Source organism: Drosophila erecta, unplaced genomic scaffold (genome assembly GCF_003286155.1).
Source record: "Drosophila erecta strain 14021-0224.00,06,07 unplaced genomic scaffold, DereRS2 tig00000021-arrow-pilon, whole genome shotgun sequence".
Taxonomy (NCBI): Eukaryota; Metazoa; Arthropoda; class Insecta; order Diptera; family Drosophilidae; genus Drosophila; species Drosophila erecta.
The window spans coordinates 3,857,630-3,874,833 of NW_020825198.1; the positions used below are offsets into that span (position 1 = coordinate 3,857,630).

General features: G+C 45.4%; 3 protein-coding genes across 4 annotated transcripts in view; 1 reads left to right on the top strand and 2 right to left on the bottom strand.

Annotated features, from left to right (window-relative positions):
- The window catches only part of LOC6544050, a 45,547-nt gene extending 45,003 nt beyond the window's left edge, over window positions 1-544 (bottom strand). For both annotated transcript variants that reach the window (XM_026978138.1, XM_026978136.1), the window contains exon 1: window positions 377-544. In XM_026978138.1, the coding sequence (XP_026833939.1) occupies window positions 377-544 (168 nt within the window). The remainder of the gene's footprint in view (window positions 1-376) is intronic.
- Window positions 545-3,362: 2,818 nt separating this feature from the next.
- Window positions 3,363-5,817, top strand: LOC6544051 (gamma-tubulin complex component 2 homolog). Its single transcript, XM_001971384.3, has one exon. The coding sequence runs from the start codon at window positions 3,439-3,441 to the stop codon at window positions 5,608-5,610; it is 2,172 nt and encodes a 723-aa protein (XP_001971420.1). The 5' UTR covers window positions 3,363-3,438; the 3' UTR covers window positions 5,611-5,817.
- A 1,289-nt stretch (window positions 5,818-7,106) lies between these two features.
- On the bottom strand, window positions 7,107-10,901 carry LOC6544052 (WD repeat-containing protein 63). Its single transcript, XM_026976887.1, has 6 exons — window positions 10,596-10,901; window positions 9,868-10,532; window positions 9,656-9,818; window positions 8,313-9,595; window positions 7,862-8,261; window positions 7,107-7,803 (listed from the first exon to the last, which is right to left on the bottom strand). Exons 1-6 carry the CDS (start codon window positions 10,841-10,843, stop codon window positions 7,167-7,169), a joined length of 3,396 nt encoding a protein of 1,131 aa, XP_026832688.1. The 5' UTR covers window positions 10,844-10,901; the 3' UTR covers window positions 7,107-7,166.
- Window positions 10,902-17,204: the final 6,303 nt, after the last annotated feature.

Consider the following 17,204-nt stretch of genomic DNA (forward strand, 5'->3'; position numbering starts at 1 on the left):
CAGGCAACTTCGTTCATACTACAATTCCTACAATTGTAAACTAGCATGGTTTATTTTGCAGTATGCACTAATATACATGTTACTGTAAAAAGTAATAAACCAGCTGTTTAGTAATTGGACATAAAACTAATTGGCGATAAAACTAAAACAGCCTCCCAATAATGAAATCATTTATACGATAAACTCAGTAATTCAATCGACAGAGTACCCTCAATGAGTGTTTCATTTCCACATTGTTATCTAGTCAAGTCTGGAGCAGTTATCTACCAGTGATCTCATTTCAAAGCCCAACTGAGACAAAGTGGAGACTAAAATATCAGATTAATGACTGAAAGGGGTCACGTTGCTAGTAGCCCTTTTCTTTCGGTGTACTCACGTGACACTCCCTCCTGGCCAGGCGGCGCCTAATCCACTTGAACGCGTCCTGGCGACGGCGAACGAAGGACATGCTGGAGCGGTGCCACAGATGCAGGACGATGACTAGGAGGCGCTGCACCCAGACTCCCAACCGCTCGCTCCAGACTTCCCTGCGCAGCTGGAACATTAAGCACAGCACTCAGTCCGACTTTCAGCGGAATCAATGACCATAACTTTGGGGGCGTGATTCCCACGAATTCGTTTGATTTCTGGCTAAGCACTGTGATATTCCTCCTGGGCGGATTGGCCAAGACGCGGGCTAACTAATAGAATTTCACTTTTGTTTTGGGGGCGGTACGCGGTACGGAACCGTTGTTACTTCAGTTGCGTTTGTTGTTTGACTGAGAATGCCGCCGAGTTTGCTTCTCCACCTCGGCAAACTTTGAGTGAGTGTGAGCAGTAGACTCGACTTGAGACTCAAGACTTGAGACGGAGAGAGAGCCCTGCACTTGCGATTGTCACCGCTGATACTTGTACTTTTTTTCCATTTTTTTTTTTCTCATTTTTTGTGGCTTTCCGCGTTTTGTTTATACAATTTTCTGGTGCGGCCCGTGTGCGTGCGGCTTACTGAGGAACCCAGAAAAAGCGTACTACTCGTACATAAATAATGCAATAAGTTAGGGCCCCACCGAATCGAGACAAAAACAGAAGGCAGAAAAATTGAAAAAAAATCGAAACTGTTTTTGCATTCGCTGCACACTCACACACACATCACACCTCTTCTGCTGGCCGAATACTCGAACACTTGAATACTTGAATACTCGGCTGTTAACCGAGCTTTGCACTCAATTTGATTGCCGGCAGAAGCGGCTGCGAAATCCACAGTAGTCACATGCGACACATGTGAAACACGCAGGGGAGGCCCATTTTACGGTGAAGGCGAAGGTGTTGCTGTTGTAATCCGCGGCCTAGGCACAGTGGTTGGAAGACCACTAAAAGGGGGTGGAAAAATTGGTGGTATTTAGTTCAACTAAAATATTTACAGCACTGTACTGAAAGGATGAAAGTAAAAATTGGAGCAATGAAATGATAATCACTATGAAAGTATTGAATCACTATGTAGGTAAAAATAACAAAAAAATATATGGCATAAAAACAGTTATCTGATGCAGGCAGCATTTAGTAAGTTGGCCAATAAATTAGGGCACTTGCAAAATTATAGCGTAAATATTTTATTTCAGAAAGCAGTTTACTAAGGCACAGGCGTAACGCTCAAAGTTGTATATAAATGTGTATAACTATTTCTTACAATTTGAATCAGCCAGTTTCCCATATCCTGTCCCCACTGTACTCGCACCAGTTCGTGTGTGGGCGTTTCTAGGCGATTCCCTTGCACCAAGCCCAGTCTGCGAAGTGCAAGCGCCGCTAGGCGACGAAGGCAAACAAGTGTTTTGGGTGTCTGCTATTGCTATAAAATGCGAGGAGGACAAAAGCCCATGGAGCGTCCATCGGAAAGCTTTTGGAGCGTAGATTAATGTTACTGGCGGTGGTGGTCGGCTGGCCGTGGTGCTATTTTGTTATTTACCCGCTCGTTGCTTGTACGGTTATTTATTTATTTATGCTAATGTTGCTGGCAGAGCCGCTGACGGTGCATTTGCATTGTTTAGAATGAGAACAGCGAGAAAACGAGCCCAGCAACAAAAAGGGGGCACACACAATAACAACTACAACAACTACAGCAAGTGCAACTGCAGCAACAGAAGTAGCAACAGCAGTAGCAACAAACACACGACAAGTGGCACTCACGCGACAAAAGCCCATGTATAAAGTGTTCTCATGGTTATCTCGTTGCCTGTGCGATACTTTCGATACTGTCCCACATGCAGAGGAAAAATTGATTGTAAATATATTCACATATTTCACTATACATAATTTGGCTTGAAGCCAAAGCAAAAATGTAAATGTTTATAATATATAATCGTCCAAAATTGTGTACAAACATTTTCTCGCTGTGTGCGAATATTTTGGATACGGGCACATAGAAAGTTCGTAGTTCCCACCGCGTGAAATTGATGGAAAATTCTCAGCACGTTCGTCAGTTGATTCTGTTTCTCCGCTTGATTGACAACTGGGCGTCAGATCGCCCAACTCAACTCGAAACTTTGAAGTATGGGATTGAAGTGCACCTGTGGCTCCAGGCTTCGGCGGAACCAGAAGCGAAGATATCGCCGCTGGGCACGATGCGGATTCAGATTAAAAACCAGCGTGATTTACATTTCTAAGCTTATTCCTCGATTCAGTGGATATCACCGAAAGGAACCACAATTAACAATGGCTGGAAATTATGTAAAATAATCAGCAGTAATTGAAATCAAACCCTGCAAGAATTAGATACTCAGCACTGCCACCTATTTTTTATGGTAACTCAAACTCTACTAACGCTACATATTTATGTCTCAAGGCTGACGTTCTAAACTCCATAACTGAACTTATCTTAATCGGATTTTGAAGTGGCATACCTCTAAATGTTTCTGGCGCAATTCTCTGAAAAACTGCATTCAAATTTAGAAATATATATTTTTAAAATTTTTTTGTAATTTTTCTGATGTATGATGTTGAAGAAGTTCAAAAAAATTAAGAAATGTCCTAAGGCTGAGGTTCTAAGCTCCATAACTCAACTTATCTTAATCGGATTTTGAAGTGGCATACCTCTAAATGTTTCGGGCGCAATTCTCTAAAATACTGCATTCAAATTTAGAAATCTATTTTTTTTTTTAATTTTTTGGTAGTTTTCTACCGTCTACTTTCTAGACGTCTACTTTTGAAAAATGTATTTTTTCCACTTGTTTATATATCTTGTAAATTTCTGTAGATTCGCAAAAAACTTAATTTCATTTTATCCCCAATTTCTATCTGATAGTCGGGGAACTCGACTATATCATTTTATCTTGTTGTTTGCTTTAAGTCTTATCTATTAAATTTTAAAGATACCTTAGTAGTTATAGTCATTCAGAAACGACACCAAAATAATTTCGAGCTTCGAAATTTTAGCTCAGTCCTTGATATATTTTCCTACTCACAATGAATCCTGACAATTCGGTGAGTGACTTTGCGAACAAGGTGCGCTTTCACCTGAGCAGGGACGAGTTGGAGCGCCAGATGCGGATAATTCACGACCGTGAGGAATCCGTCGATGGCAAGAACCGTCCATCGGGAAGCGGAAACAGTGGTCTCAATCGCAGCACGAGCTCGTCCAATGGCTTGCCGCGGCAGGAGTCGTGGATCTTCGAGAGCGTTGGAGGTTACTTTCTTGCCAACGAAGATTTGTCCAGGATGGGTGTGCCTCGCCAGGAACAGTTGCTGATGAGGGATCTAATCTATTCCTTCTCCGGGGTTCCCTCTGCATATGTAAAGCCTGATATCCAGATCGATCAGATTTCCGAAATGTCAGCGCTGGATATAGCCAAGGTTCGCTTTCGCTTGGATGAGGCTTTCAATGGGGCTTTCAGGGCTTTGGCAAATGAAATATTACCCCTGATAGGTTATTATATTAGTATCCAGAGCTATATAGAGGAGACCAATATGTCGCCAAATTGTGGAAGAACGCGTCTTGCCTTAGCCTCGGCGTTAGGTGACCAAATGCAGGACTACTATGATCTACAGTCCAAGTTGGAAACAGATTTGCAGGAAAAGAAGTTGAATCTAAAGGATCTGGTGCGACAGGTGCGTCCTTGGTTGCCTATTCTAAAGTCTTTCTCCAGCATGTCATATAGTGCCCGGGGCAATCTGACCAGCGCCCAGGTGCTAACACTGCTGGATCAGAGTTACCGGGATCAGAAGGACACTGATGTAGATCTAAAGGAACGGGTGGCCAAAGTTTTGTCTTCTGTTAGTCGTACTTACATGAAGATAGTTCAGTTGTGGATTCAAAAAGGTGTTCTATTCGACACGCAGCATGAGTTTTTTGTGGAAGACACGGAGCCGTCGACTACAATGAGCAGTACTCTATTGGCGCCGGAGAAATGTTGCCACGCCTACTGGGCGGAGCGGTACAACCTTTTGCCTGAACGCTTGCCGGGTTTCTTGCTTCCCCTGGCGGATGATGTTTTTCTGGCCGGCAAGTACCTAAATATTCTGCGACAGTGCAATGTTTCAATGAAGCTGCTGCAGCTGCCACTTGCATATAGTCCAAGCGATTTGGGGCATGAGGAGATCATCAAAACATGCTATGAGTTGCCAGCGCAGAAGCTTCTCAAGGTTTTGGTGGAGGGCCACAATTTGCCTTTACACATCCGCAATTTAAAGTCATATTTTCTGCTGCAGGAGGAGGGCTTCTCCGAGACTTTGCTGAACAAATGCCAGGAGTTGCTCAAGTACAATGTGGACAGGTTGATTCCCGAGAAACTACAGAGCCTTCTAACTGAGACTCTACAAAAGTCCAATGATTTCTTCAAGGATATGCTGCGCTGTCAGCTTAAGGATTGCGATGTAGCCACACAATTGGATAGACATCATAAAGCACAAAGAGCTGTAGAGCAAGAAAAAGAGAGCTCCAGCGAGGGGGACCCTCCGGAGGTCCTGAATCTCTACGGCTACGAGGCATTAGCACTTCGCTATGAAGCCAAATGGCCACTAAGCTTTGTTCTTTACCCGGAGCTTCTAGATGAATTGCAAATGTTGCAGCGTGTCCTGCTCTTTTTGCACTATGTGAAACACCATTTGACAGTCCTGTGGCAAACTCCATCAGAGGGTACCGGGCTCAAGATCACCTATCGATCTGGAAAACTCCGCCACCGTATGCTCATGTGTATGATAAGTTTGGAGCAGCACATCATCCAGGACATCGCCGAGCCCCGATGGCAATCGTTGACCTTAACGGTGGACAAGGCCAAAAGTATTGACGAGGTAGTTAACAAATTGGAGACCACCGTGGAAGAATGCCTGCGACTTGGGTTGCTACCCTCTGCCAACACCTTTGTGAAATCTCTATATACACTTGGCCATCTGTGTCTCAACTTTTGTGACTTTGTGGAGTCCTCGATAGGAGAGAGAAGTACCAAAAAACTCGAGCAGGATATGGGCCAGTACGAAAAGGAATTTAAAAGCTTTTTGGTCAGCATTTTGGAGTTGGTTAGCCAGTTGGCCAAGACGAACTACTTTGGGGAGCGGGATTCTTGCAAACAATTGCTCAAACGACTTGGGGAGTTTATCGATTTCTCCGATGTGGATAAGGATCACGATTCCAGCACTTAATCAGGAGCTCAAAATCTTCGCAAAATCACCCTTTGTCCTAAATCTCCATGCCCATTAAGCCATAATTGATTAATCCATGGACTAATTAGTCCAGTATTCTCAGCAGACAAGCTTTTATTATTTGATTTTCAAGAAATTGAAGAGTGCAAAACATCCACTTGAAATAAACTGTTATGATTAATTGGTAAAATTATAAATGTTCTTCAGAATGCGTATATCCTAATGTATCTGAAACTGTTTTTAACATGCAGCATCCTTAATCCTTCAAGGATCAAAAAAGTTATAAACCCATTACGCACAAGTGTGAGCTTGTCTTTGGCCATGACACCTGTGGCGGTCTTCCACTTTTGAGTTATTGTTAAGTGGCGCACAATGGGCGTGAATAATCGATGTGTGCGTTTAATTTCTGGCCAACGAGCATTATGTCGAGTCACGGTGGCAAGTTTTGGGGCTAGTGCAACGAAAGCGGCGATTTGCATAAGATCGTAAATTATTTTAAATGGCGGTAAAGAGATTTTAATGCAGACCCGCAGCCTCACAGTCGCCGCATAGCCCGATTCGATGGAGGGGCCACAGCCCGCTGCCAATTTGAATTCAAAGGCCAATTGTTATGTAAATGCACTTGCCTCAGTTGCAGACGCACGCAAGCGCACGAAAATTGTATTAATAAATAAATGGGGGGAAAAAAAAGGAAAACTCGCGAGCGGCTGTCCAGAAATCACTTAATACTTATCGCTTTAAGGACAACAGGTGGTCGACGTCCATGATGATGATGCAACGCAAAATGTATCTGCAACTTTGCATTCAACTGCCCAGAGCGGGCCAATAATAATGCACTCGAAATTATGGTAAAGTTCAGATGCATTGCTTCCGAAATGTATATCATTATCTGCTTGCGAAAATGATGGACTGCCGCTGTCGGTTTGCATTCAAATTTACCCCTGCCCCAATGTACTTTAGCTGCAGTACTTTGCAGAGGTTGCATGGCCGTGGGAATTCCCCCAACTCCACTTGGAGTCCAGTCCACTGGGTTTTCCCCTGCCCGTTTTGGGGGGCAGGTTCATTAAACTCGGGGCACGCCTCGTCCACGGGATGACTTCATTTGTGCACACAAACATAATGCCTAGAAATGTCATAAACTTGAACCCGCCAGCTGGCCGTCGAGCGGAAGCGGCTCTTCAAGGTTCAATGGGCCCCTAATTGAGAGCCGAATTTTATTTGGCAAACGGCCAGAGGTAGTCAACCGTTTAGCACGATGGGTGGGTCACTTTGAATGGCCAACAGCTTAGTTAATGCGCTATCTAAACAAAGCTTAAGAAAAGCATTAAAATGGCGTGGAAAGTCAATAGATAAAATTTGATTTTATCTTCATAGCATGATTATGCTTTTCATTTTAAGTTTCCACTTGAGTATAGGATGGTTGTCGCATGTAAGCCAGCCTTTTATTATTTTCTGCCTCACACCCATACTAACAAAATGGAAGAACCAAATCATTTGAAATTTATATAATAGAGTATTTAATAACATTTGCCAATCATAAGGACCAAACCAAACTGTTAACCGTCGAAATCGTCTACAATAATATCGCTGTTCGATTTCGACATCATATTCTGACGAGCCGTAAATCCGTGCTGACTGGACTCCTCCGCCTGAGATCCGCTAAGGGGCTCGTATATGAACTGGCACTCGCCCAGTTCCCCCAATCTGACCCTGTCCTCGTACCACCGCAGTCGATCCGTGTTTCCACCCAGGGATTGATCCAGAAGCTGACGTCTCTTGCGGCCCCGCTCCAGAAACTCGATGTAGTCAATTGGCTTGAACTCGTTGAAGTTGTTCAGAATCTCGAAGGAGTCTTCGCACACCTTTTCATAGGAGTCCGCTTCTTCAACCTCGCGTTTCACCCTCTCCGCGATCATCTCACTGCGCTGCATGTCCTGGAGCTCCGCCGGCAGGATTCTGGAGCGTATGTTGGCGATATCGTTTTCCACTCTGGACAGGACATCCAAATGGGACTTCTTCTTGGCAACCTCGTAGGCGTGCCGCTCCTTCTCCAGCGCCGTCTCCCTGGCCAATTTCTCGGGATCCATTTGCTTGCGGGACATCAAAATGGTCATCATCCGGTTAAGATTAAGCTCGTCCCACTTGACAGCCATTTTTTCGTTGTAGTTCAAGCCACTGTAGTTCTTCTTACCTCTGGGTAGTGCAAAAAGAGAAAAAAATAGTATAAGCCTGCGATAATATTATTACCTACTTGGTCTCTTCGCCCCCTTCACCGCCCTCATCGCCGGACTTTTGGCCCTTTTTCCTGGTGGCTAGCTGCTCCTCCTTTTCCTTCCTATCCATTTCCTTGCGGATTTCCGCCGCAGCCTCCCGCTTTGCCTCTATGATGTCCTTGTTGAGTTCGTAGTACTTCTGTTCCCACGCCTGAATGCCCACCTTGCGGCGCTCCTCCTTCAGGACGTACTTCATCAGCTGATCTAGCTCATTGGGTAGGGGCACATCGAAGGAATGGGGCAGCTTCACCATTCTGATGCTACTGTTATAATCACCAATGCCCAAGATCTTGGAGGGAAGCGAGGGACGATGCTCCGTTATCGCAGTAATGATACCGCCGCCAAGGATCTCGGTGAGGCATGCATCATCGTCGCGGGCTGTTTGGAGATATAAATAACATTCGATTCGCTAAGTTAACGTCTAGTTACCCAGTATATCCCACGCCTCGAGGATTCCATCCGTTCTAGTCAGATACAAAACAGCCGGACGCGTTTCACTCCAGGCGACGGCGGTGAGGTCACAGGCTCTCTTCCGCCAAAAGATGGGTGAATAATTATAGTCCTCCTTCCAAATGGCCAGGATGGTCCGACCGATGGAAGCGAACAACTCCGGATAGAAGGGGTTCTTCTTCACCATCACCACAGGTCCATCATGGACCATGGCAAAGGGTATCGAGCTGTTGATCACCTCGGTGGCCTCCCCCTCCGTATATGTGCCCTGCCAATCAATCCGGCTGACATGACCATAAAATGTGGACACTATCATGCTCTGGCGCACATTTGGCGGATCCTTGGATATCAACTTGATGGGATAATTCGAGGGATTGGCGTGTATCAACTTGCCAACAGGAGTTAGGCAAGAGAAGCACGAGGTGTCCGCTATGATTCCAGTTATCGGTTCCGGGAAGTATAGATTGTAGGTGGGCTTCAGGGTCATGGATTTATATGCGGATTCACTTGAGGTCAGTTCCTTGGGCAGCATCCGGTTTCGCATCTTTTCCTTCGCACCCTTTCCTTTACTGTCCAAGTCCCAAAAGGTAATGGTGCCATCGAAGGCACACGTGACGAAGAACTTGTGGTGGTTCCGAGTATCGGGGTCATTGTAGACCTTTCCAAATTGACTTAAATATATCGACCGACCCAGCCAATAAAATCCTGTGATGGCACCTTTCGGTGAGCAATCCAACAAGGAAATGGTGGCCGGTGCAATGACATTGTCCTCGATATCAATAGTCCAGTTTAGGAACTCCCCGATCATAATGCGGTACTTGGCCTGGGCCGCCGTTAAATACTCCTCCTCCTCCAGCTTCTCGCAGCGACCTTGAAGATCCCACAACACCACCTGACCATTCTTACTGCCTCCCAGTAAGATGTCCCCGTTAAAGGGGCAAAATGTCAGGGCGGTATTCTCGATTGGGGCCTCGAACTCCAACTTATAGTTGAGGTTATCGGAAAAGCTCCACAGGAGTACGGGATTGGGCTCGAGAACCGCCCGCTGCACATAGTCCACCCGATTACTGGCCTCATTTACGGTAGCTGGAGTACTGAATGCATATGAAACCGCTATTAGTCCGGATAGTTTTGGATACCAATCGTAGCCAGCCACAAAGCGCTTGTTGCTCTTTGATATGTTGGCAAAACAGAGGAACTCCTGCAGATAGGGATTGGAGTACTGCACCACTTGTCGTGTGGATATCAAGGAATAGTCATCGCTGGGAAGAAATCCATCGAGATAAATTTAAACGAAGCTAAAAACTTTTTTGCTAACCCACCGATAGCTGTCGATCTGATTAAATTCCAGGGTATTGAGCAACATTTCAATCTGGGCGGACATTTCGGGGGGTTTCTTTTCGGGTTCCACATATGTTCCCGGCTTAGCTTGGGCCTTCTTCTTCTCCTCCTCCTCGTCCACATCCGTATTATCCAGCTCAAGGTCTTTGGATATATTTAAATTGATGTTGCATTATAAACAAACGAAACCCACCTTCATCATCAATCTCGTACAGGTACTGCGACCAGGCGTTCGATGGAAAAGTCGGGTTGGTTTGCTGCTCTCTATCGATTTTCGGAGGAGCGGATTGCACCGACACATTGACCCGCTTCTTGGTCACGTTATCCCACTTGATGTTCTCATTGGGCAAAAGCTCGATCACTCCATCCCGGACATCCCGTGTCATCCGGTAATCGAAGGCCACGTGCCGCGGCATCTGAATGGGATATACGCTCTGGATCTCCACATCGATGGGTTCGTCCTTGAAGCGCTCCACCATGATGGTCATCTCCTCCTCAGTGCCATGGCTCACCCATCGACGGGGCTTCTTTCTCAGACGTCGCTGCATCCGCCAACGCTCGAAGTGCTCCATATTCTGGATGATACCCAGGGCTATTTTCGACTCCTTGATGCTCGAGTAGAAGATGAAGGGTTCGCCCTCGGGCGGATCATCTTCCTGCTCGGTTAACAGTGGACAGAAACCAATCAGGACAAAGTGCTCCGGATTGAAGTTCTTGAACTTCTTCATCAGATCAGCCGAATTTTCCAGTTCGTCGAAGAGCACATCTCTAAGGTCCTTAAACTGCACCTGCTTCCATGGGAACTCCTGCGTTACATTGACGCCCACCTCAATCTTCAGGGCCTTTCGAGCTTTCTCTCTGCATAATAACCAAAATAGAGCTGTGTGTTGAATGCCTCATAGGTTCCCCTACATAACTTACGACACCATGACCTTTTGGCAACTGGAGAGGGACATGAGGGTTCGCCAGGACTCCTGCACATTGAACAGCTGTCGCGGATCGCCGATATCCTCGTCGGAGTCCGGCTCCTTGAACTTTTTGAAGTACGGCTTGTTTCGCCTGGCTGATAGAGCTGCCGCAGCATCTGGAGCCTCCGGATCGACCGGCAAACCTTCGAGGTCACCATCCACTTCCGATTTTCCCGTGGGCTCGATATCCGTGGCGGACATGGTCAGTGCGCCTTCCTATACGGTTCCTTTTGATAAAGTTTCGTCCGATTAGTTTGTTTATCTGTTCTATTCCTACTGACAACTGCAAAACTCCGATTCTGTCATGGCAATCCGAGAGCATGCGCAATAATATACTTTTGTTTTTCTGTTAGTTTGGTTTTCTTAGTGCGAAGCTATGGTTGGGAATGGAGTTTCTCTTGGCCAAAACGTGAACGCACATAAACAGAATTAAGTTGAAACATTTTCACTCATTTACATGGACGATTCGCGTCAGCCTGGCAATTTTTCCTCAACGATTTTTGAGTGGGTGATTGCCTTGTTGTCGCTGTCGTTTCGCCTTTGTCGCCGTTGTTGTTTTTGGGGAATACGCTGTTGTTGCTGCATTTCACATCATTATCTTTGACCAAATACGGAACTATGCGCAAAAAACGCGATTGTGTGTCACTCACAGCGACTTCAAGCCCGAACGAAAAAGCTACGAAATATGTGTTTCTTGTGCGATCTGTGGCAGTTGTTGTCCGAGTCCCAGTACCAGGTCCAGTCCCAGTGCCAGTCCCAGTTCCTGACCCTCCTCACGTCTGCGATCTTTGCTAGCACAGAGAGAGAAAAAATAGAAACAGTCTGTAACTCAGGACTATATCCTTTTCATGGTGTTTTTTGAAATGAAACGACACATTTCAACTAGTTTTACTCGTCATTTTCAGATTCGAAGCCAAGTAGATAGATATCAATATAAATAGCTTTTTAAAGCATCTAAAGAACACTTTGGAATGAGTCTTATAAAAAGAAATACCCACCAAGTTTGGTATAATACCCTTACTTTAATGGGACTAGAATTTGTATCCTTAGATAGATTCCTGTCCTTAGTTAGATTTATTGCTGGGGGAGTGCTTTAGGTTACACCCCTTATGGTGACCAATTTTACAGAGATTTTTCTCAATGTAGCCGAGATCGGTTCAACAAACGCCACAATGGAAAGTCTTCGAGTTGACGCACTACGCAATCGAAATCGAAAGTTCTCTGATGGACAGCTGCGAATGCGACTGCCGTGGTGCAGAGTGCACCGAGTCAATGCACCACCGCGATTTTGCTGGTGGCTCAAGTTGATGATGGTGGTGGTGATGCCACATGAGTGGCACACATTTAATGGATGCACGTCGTTCACTTTCATTCTGGGCGTCTGCCCAACTTTCGATTTTAAATGCAATTTATGCACCTGTCACTCAGCCAGCTGATAACTGGCAACTTCGATTAGCCGCGGCTATTGTGCCCGGTGTGGCAGTCTTGCCATGTGGCAAGTAGCTTGCAACCAACGCCACAAAAGCCAATAAATCAGTGGACAAATTGTTGACAAAACATTTCGTAATTTAAATAAGAGAAAAACAGCGACAAGCTGCCGATAGTTGGTAGCATGCCACAAATGCAGCCCAATCCAAAAAACTTCCTCATCCGTCTGCAGTTTGCAGTGCAGCACCACAAAAAAACACAAAAATCGAAAAACAATGACAATAGCCCCACTCTAGCCACTGAAAAACCACAACAGTGGGGCAGCCTGATAATTTTCTGATTGCCACTTTTGCACATGTGTGCATCTGTGTTGCAGTGAAAAGCTTAAGTTTTTTTTCCAACCAACACCTCTTCCACCTACACAACCCCCCTTGACCTTATTGCCAACCCCAAATACATAAAGTTGTGCTGCAAAATGGAAGATAAGATACGCTGTATATTAGCATGGCAAAATATAAATATTTCATATATAATATTAACATGAATTACAATATTTTGTGGCTCATGAGTTAGATATTGTTTTAGTAATGTTCGGAGTTGCATAAATGAAAAATATTGGCATATTAATATAGGATCTTAATTGTATATTTCATTTACCAAAGAGACCTATAGATCTATAGATTTCCGGTATAGCCGGAAATTATTAAATCAGTCAATAATACACTGAATCCCCATAATTTCCTACACACCACGCCACTTTTACACGACACCAGGTGGCATCTTTGATGATTGATAGCCCCGAGGTAGGTGCTGAAATCCCATAATCCCCTTAGAGGGTATCGCCTGGTCCTGGGCTGGGCTGCCATTGCCATCATAATCGCGAAAAGTCGTAGGCTGTGGCCAACACCGTGCAACACCGGCAACATTTGGCAGTCGGCATTCGGCATTCGGCAGCATTCAGGAGTTGTACAACCGGCGACAAAATGTTGCATGTTCGTGGCGCTGTCACCGTGGCTTAGAGCTCTTGGAGACTTTGGATTTGGCTTTTGCGCCTGGACTGGACTGGGGGAATGTATGCAAAAAGGTGCTAAAAAGATCAGAGGCAGCGATTTATCTTCATTTGCATTTGACGTCGCTGGCTGTGTGTCAAAAAGGTGTTAAGTGCCAGGCAACAGGCAACAGCCCAAACCGAATCGACTCGACTCGACTTGAGCCGACTTTCGGCGCCGCTTTTGATGGCAGCCACAGTAGCCGATGCGCATAATTTTCTATATTTTATAACTTCGCGGCAACCAATATAAAAATACCAGGGGTAGGTGGGAAAACTCTGCTGTTCACACAGAGGCACATCAATCCGTTGAACCGCGACCGCCCAATAAGGCGAAAACCCCCCAGCACGAATCGCTATTATGGCCAGGCAAATTTGCCAAAAAAACCTCAAGCGACACCAACAATGGCTACTTCTAGCCGGGCCAACCAAAGCTGAAAAATAGCCAAAAAAAAAACAAAAAAAAGCCAAAAGCAAGCAAAACAAAACTAAATAGAAACCAAGCGAAAACCAACCCATGCTGAACTGAACTGAACCGCTAAGCGTTAGATAGTCGCACCGATAAAAGGGACATGAAATTCAAATTTGAGTGCTGCAAATTTGCCTGGCGACTTATCAGCCGAGTGAAATTTGCAACTAGAAACGGCTTCCGTATTACGGCGTTTTGTGAATTATGTGAGAAATTTGTTTGTGGGCTAAATAGTTTTCATGATTTGCCGCAAACGCTGCCCGCCGATCTCCCACTTTCATGATGGCGCAACACGGCGTATGGGTAATGGGACGAGAAGTAAGTGCCAGAGATGAAATCAAGATAGGGACTTAGGCTTAAAAATGAGTTCAGCGCAAGGTTTCCTTTAAAGGAGTGACTGCAGAGTGGCTGGAAAGTGAGAAAACTGCACAAAGTTCTCCATGCACTTATTGCCTATCAATTTTCCTGCCCAAAACTCGCTACATTTTCTCTTTTCCCATGAACAAATGGGCTAATTGCTTACAAGTATAACAAGCAACAGACTGTGAAAACATAACTTGAATTTAATAAGCAACTGCCAGCCAAACATTGCAAAATATTAATGAGAGGAAGCGCTCAAATTGGTGAAAGGGAAATTGCCGGCAAACGACGTTTTGGCTGTCCCTCTTGCAACTTAATATGGGAAAGACAAAAAAAGACTAATTAGTTAGTTGACTTTACTGCCAAGACTTTCAGGAATGTATTTTAACTCAAGAAAGGGCTTAGCACCGTTAAGGTATTACAAATCATTTAACCATTCGAAGATCGTAATGAGCTAATAGGTTCTACATTTATGAGAGTCAACTCTGAAATTGGAATTCACATGCCAGATGCCAAAGCTCCATCCACAGCGGATTGTAATTGGAGCCCCCGAAAGAGCCAGAGATCGTGGCTGATTCGAGACTTGGTGGCGGTAGTGTGACAGTGATAATCCCCCGAGAAATATGCACACAAATTAGGCATGCATGTGGCCCAGGTAGGATGTGGCATGTTTTTTTTTTTTTGGATCCAAACCATGGGTTTGGGTGGAGGGGCTTACTGGTTACTGTGCCTTAGTGGCTTTTGGCCATTGTTGGCATATTTAAAGTTGTAAAATAGCAAACCAAACACGTTTGACCGACATTCGTGACCAAAGTGCGGCTGCCGATCCGTTTGGATCCACAGCTTGGCTGGGGCTGAACCAGGATTTCAATTTCAATTTCGATTTCGCTTGGGCTGGCGACAAATGTGGTCCGCTCCCCAAATCACCAGATCACCAGATCCCCCCAGATCCGCCAGATCCGCCAATCCCCGCCAGCCGCTCCTGCAACTCCGGCCGCCAACCGCTGACCGTGTGACTACTTTGGCAAATGAAAATGCTGAGAAGAAAAAAATAAAAGTTGCGCTGATCGCAGCCGCAAAGGCAAAATAATTTATGATGCACTTTTTGAGACTGGGGCCTCCGTCTTCCAACTCCCGCCCTTCCTTCCTGCCTTCCGTCTCCACTTGGTCGCTGGATAACTCCGTGAGTCATGGGCATGGGCCGCTCCGCTCGCAGCCAGGTGTCGCTCAAAGAAAAGTGAAACCATTCTGGTCGGTGGGTCCCCCACTTTATCGGTTTTGGGGGACCCAGGCAACCAGGGACCCAGGCACCAGCGACCACGGAGACCCTAAAATATGGCGCATTTAATATTTATGATTGTCTGCGTTTTAGCGTTTTAATCACATGCCCAGGGTGCACTGACCTGCCTCAACCTACGTACTTCGGCTTCAGCTACTTGCCGGCTACCGAATTGCGGTGAAAATCCCTCGCAGTTTCAGTTGGATTAGCAGGGCACTGCGAGAAATATAATAGCCCAAGTTCTGCGGGCAATTACTTAAGCTGGAGCATTCCATTTTGCTTGCACTGAGTTGAAAATTTAGCAACTGGGAATATTAAACGAATATTTTTGATTCACATATATACCTTTCTAGCAATTTGGCAGTCTGATTGATAGTTTATTTCTCCGAGTGACAGAGGTGGCCCACGGCCCAGCTAACTATGTTAAACAGCGAAATCAGGCTCGGGCCAAGACTAAAGTCTGAAGACTGAAGACTGAAGCCTGAGGACTCAAGACTCAAGACCAGGTTGGGGCTCATGACTCCCAACGTCATCAAGATAAGGCGCATGACATACGGCGACAAGAAGCTACCAGAGCGTGCTCCATTCAGCGCCTTTTGGCCAGGAGGAGGTCGCTCCATCGCTCCATCGCCCCATCGTCAGCGTCACGGCCACAGCGGTGGACCAGGCTAAGAAACCGAAAAAAAGCGAAAAAAAAAACATAACAGAAAGAAAAAAAAACGTTAGCCACAAAACGCTGCAACCAAATTTGGTCAAACGTGCAACATTTCAGCCGCACGCTGTCAAAGTTTTGGCGTAGAAAGCGAAATTTTGCGCGGCTGAGGTAATCCAGGCTACTGATGACGAGAATTACGAGAATGTGGCAACCGAAAAGGAAAGTATTTGTGCGGCCCAACTTTCGGTTGAACTCGTTTGTGGCAGCCACAGCAAAATGGTCAATCGATCTTGGCCACCCTCTCAAGGTCCAAATGGGCAAGACAATTTATGTTATAATCGTTTAATGCGCTTGTTTTTCCGATGACATCACCGGGAGCCAAGAGCTTGTGTTGCACTTACATATATATACAGCTTGGATCATTATAATTTGTCGTGGCGATTCCCTCGCTTGGCGACGTGGCAACATCAGCATTAACGCGGCCCACGCGGCGAATTTGTAATCAATCAACTGGCCATCGCGGAGGCCAACACAGGAGTGGTTCCCCTTCTCACAGATCGTGGCCAGCTATCGCTAATGGCTGCCACACAGTGTCAGGGGCATTGGTTGCAAGTTGCAGGTTGCAGATGGCACGTTGCCCATGTATATGTTGCCCATTTGATAGACACCAAACAACGGGCTGATGAGGCTTCGCACTGCCGCATCGGAGGGCGTAATTACATTTTTATTGAAGCCTCCGCAATGCAGGTGCTGCATTTTGTGTTATTTCACCGAAGTGCCAAATGGAAAACTCCCATGAAAATTAAGGCTCGTTTCCGGCGTAAGCAAAAATCGAAAATTTACATAGTTCACCGCCCCCGATGGCAATTTTAATGATTAATTTTCTCAGGCTCCAAATAAATGGAAAACCCATTGACAATGCCGTCCAAATTGGTAGAAGGGAGCTAAACGATATTTCAATGCCCTTTCTTGGCTGACCTGCTAAACAAAAGTTTGAACTCCATTTATGCAAGTAACTAAAGCTTAAGTGTTGTGTTCAAAAACCAAGTAAGAGGTAAATCAGAAACTTCACTGATAAGCGCAATTAAATAGCAAACAGCACAATTAAAATCAATGATCTGAAATCAGTAAAGTTTAGGAAAAGAGCAAAGTTTTCGTTATTCACTGAGGGTATCGTAATGCCTGCAGCATTTTTCCAAGTATTTTGCCAAGCGCGACTGAGATCGATATAAATCTACAATTTTAATTTTATTTGGCAAGAACTCGCAGCAATATATGAATGCAATGGACGATAAACATCGACGGGCACGACTCATACCCGCT

Bases quoted from the DNA above. Each gene is read 5' to 3' on its own strand.
- LOC6544052 (XM_026976887.1), bottom strand. From the start codon at position 10,843: ATGTCCGCCACGGATATCGAGCCCACGGGAAAATCGGAAGTGGATGGT. The intron at 10,533-10,595 runs GTAAGTTATGTA...GTTATTATGCAG, and splicing joins TGCCAAAAGGTCATGGTGTC to AGAGAAAGCTCGAAAGGCCC. The intron at 7,804-7,861 runs GTAGGTAATAAT...TGCACTACCCAG, and splicing joins GAAGGGGGCGAAGAGACCAA to AGGTAAGAAGAACTACAGTG.
- LOC6544051 (XM_001971384.3), top strand. From the start codon at position 3,439: ATGAATCCTGACAATTCGGTGAGTGACTTTGCGAACAAGGTGCGCTTT.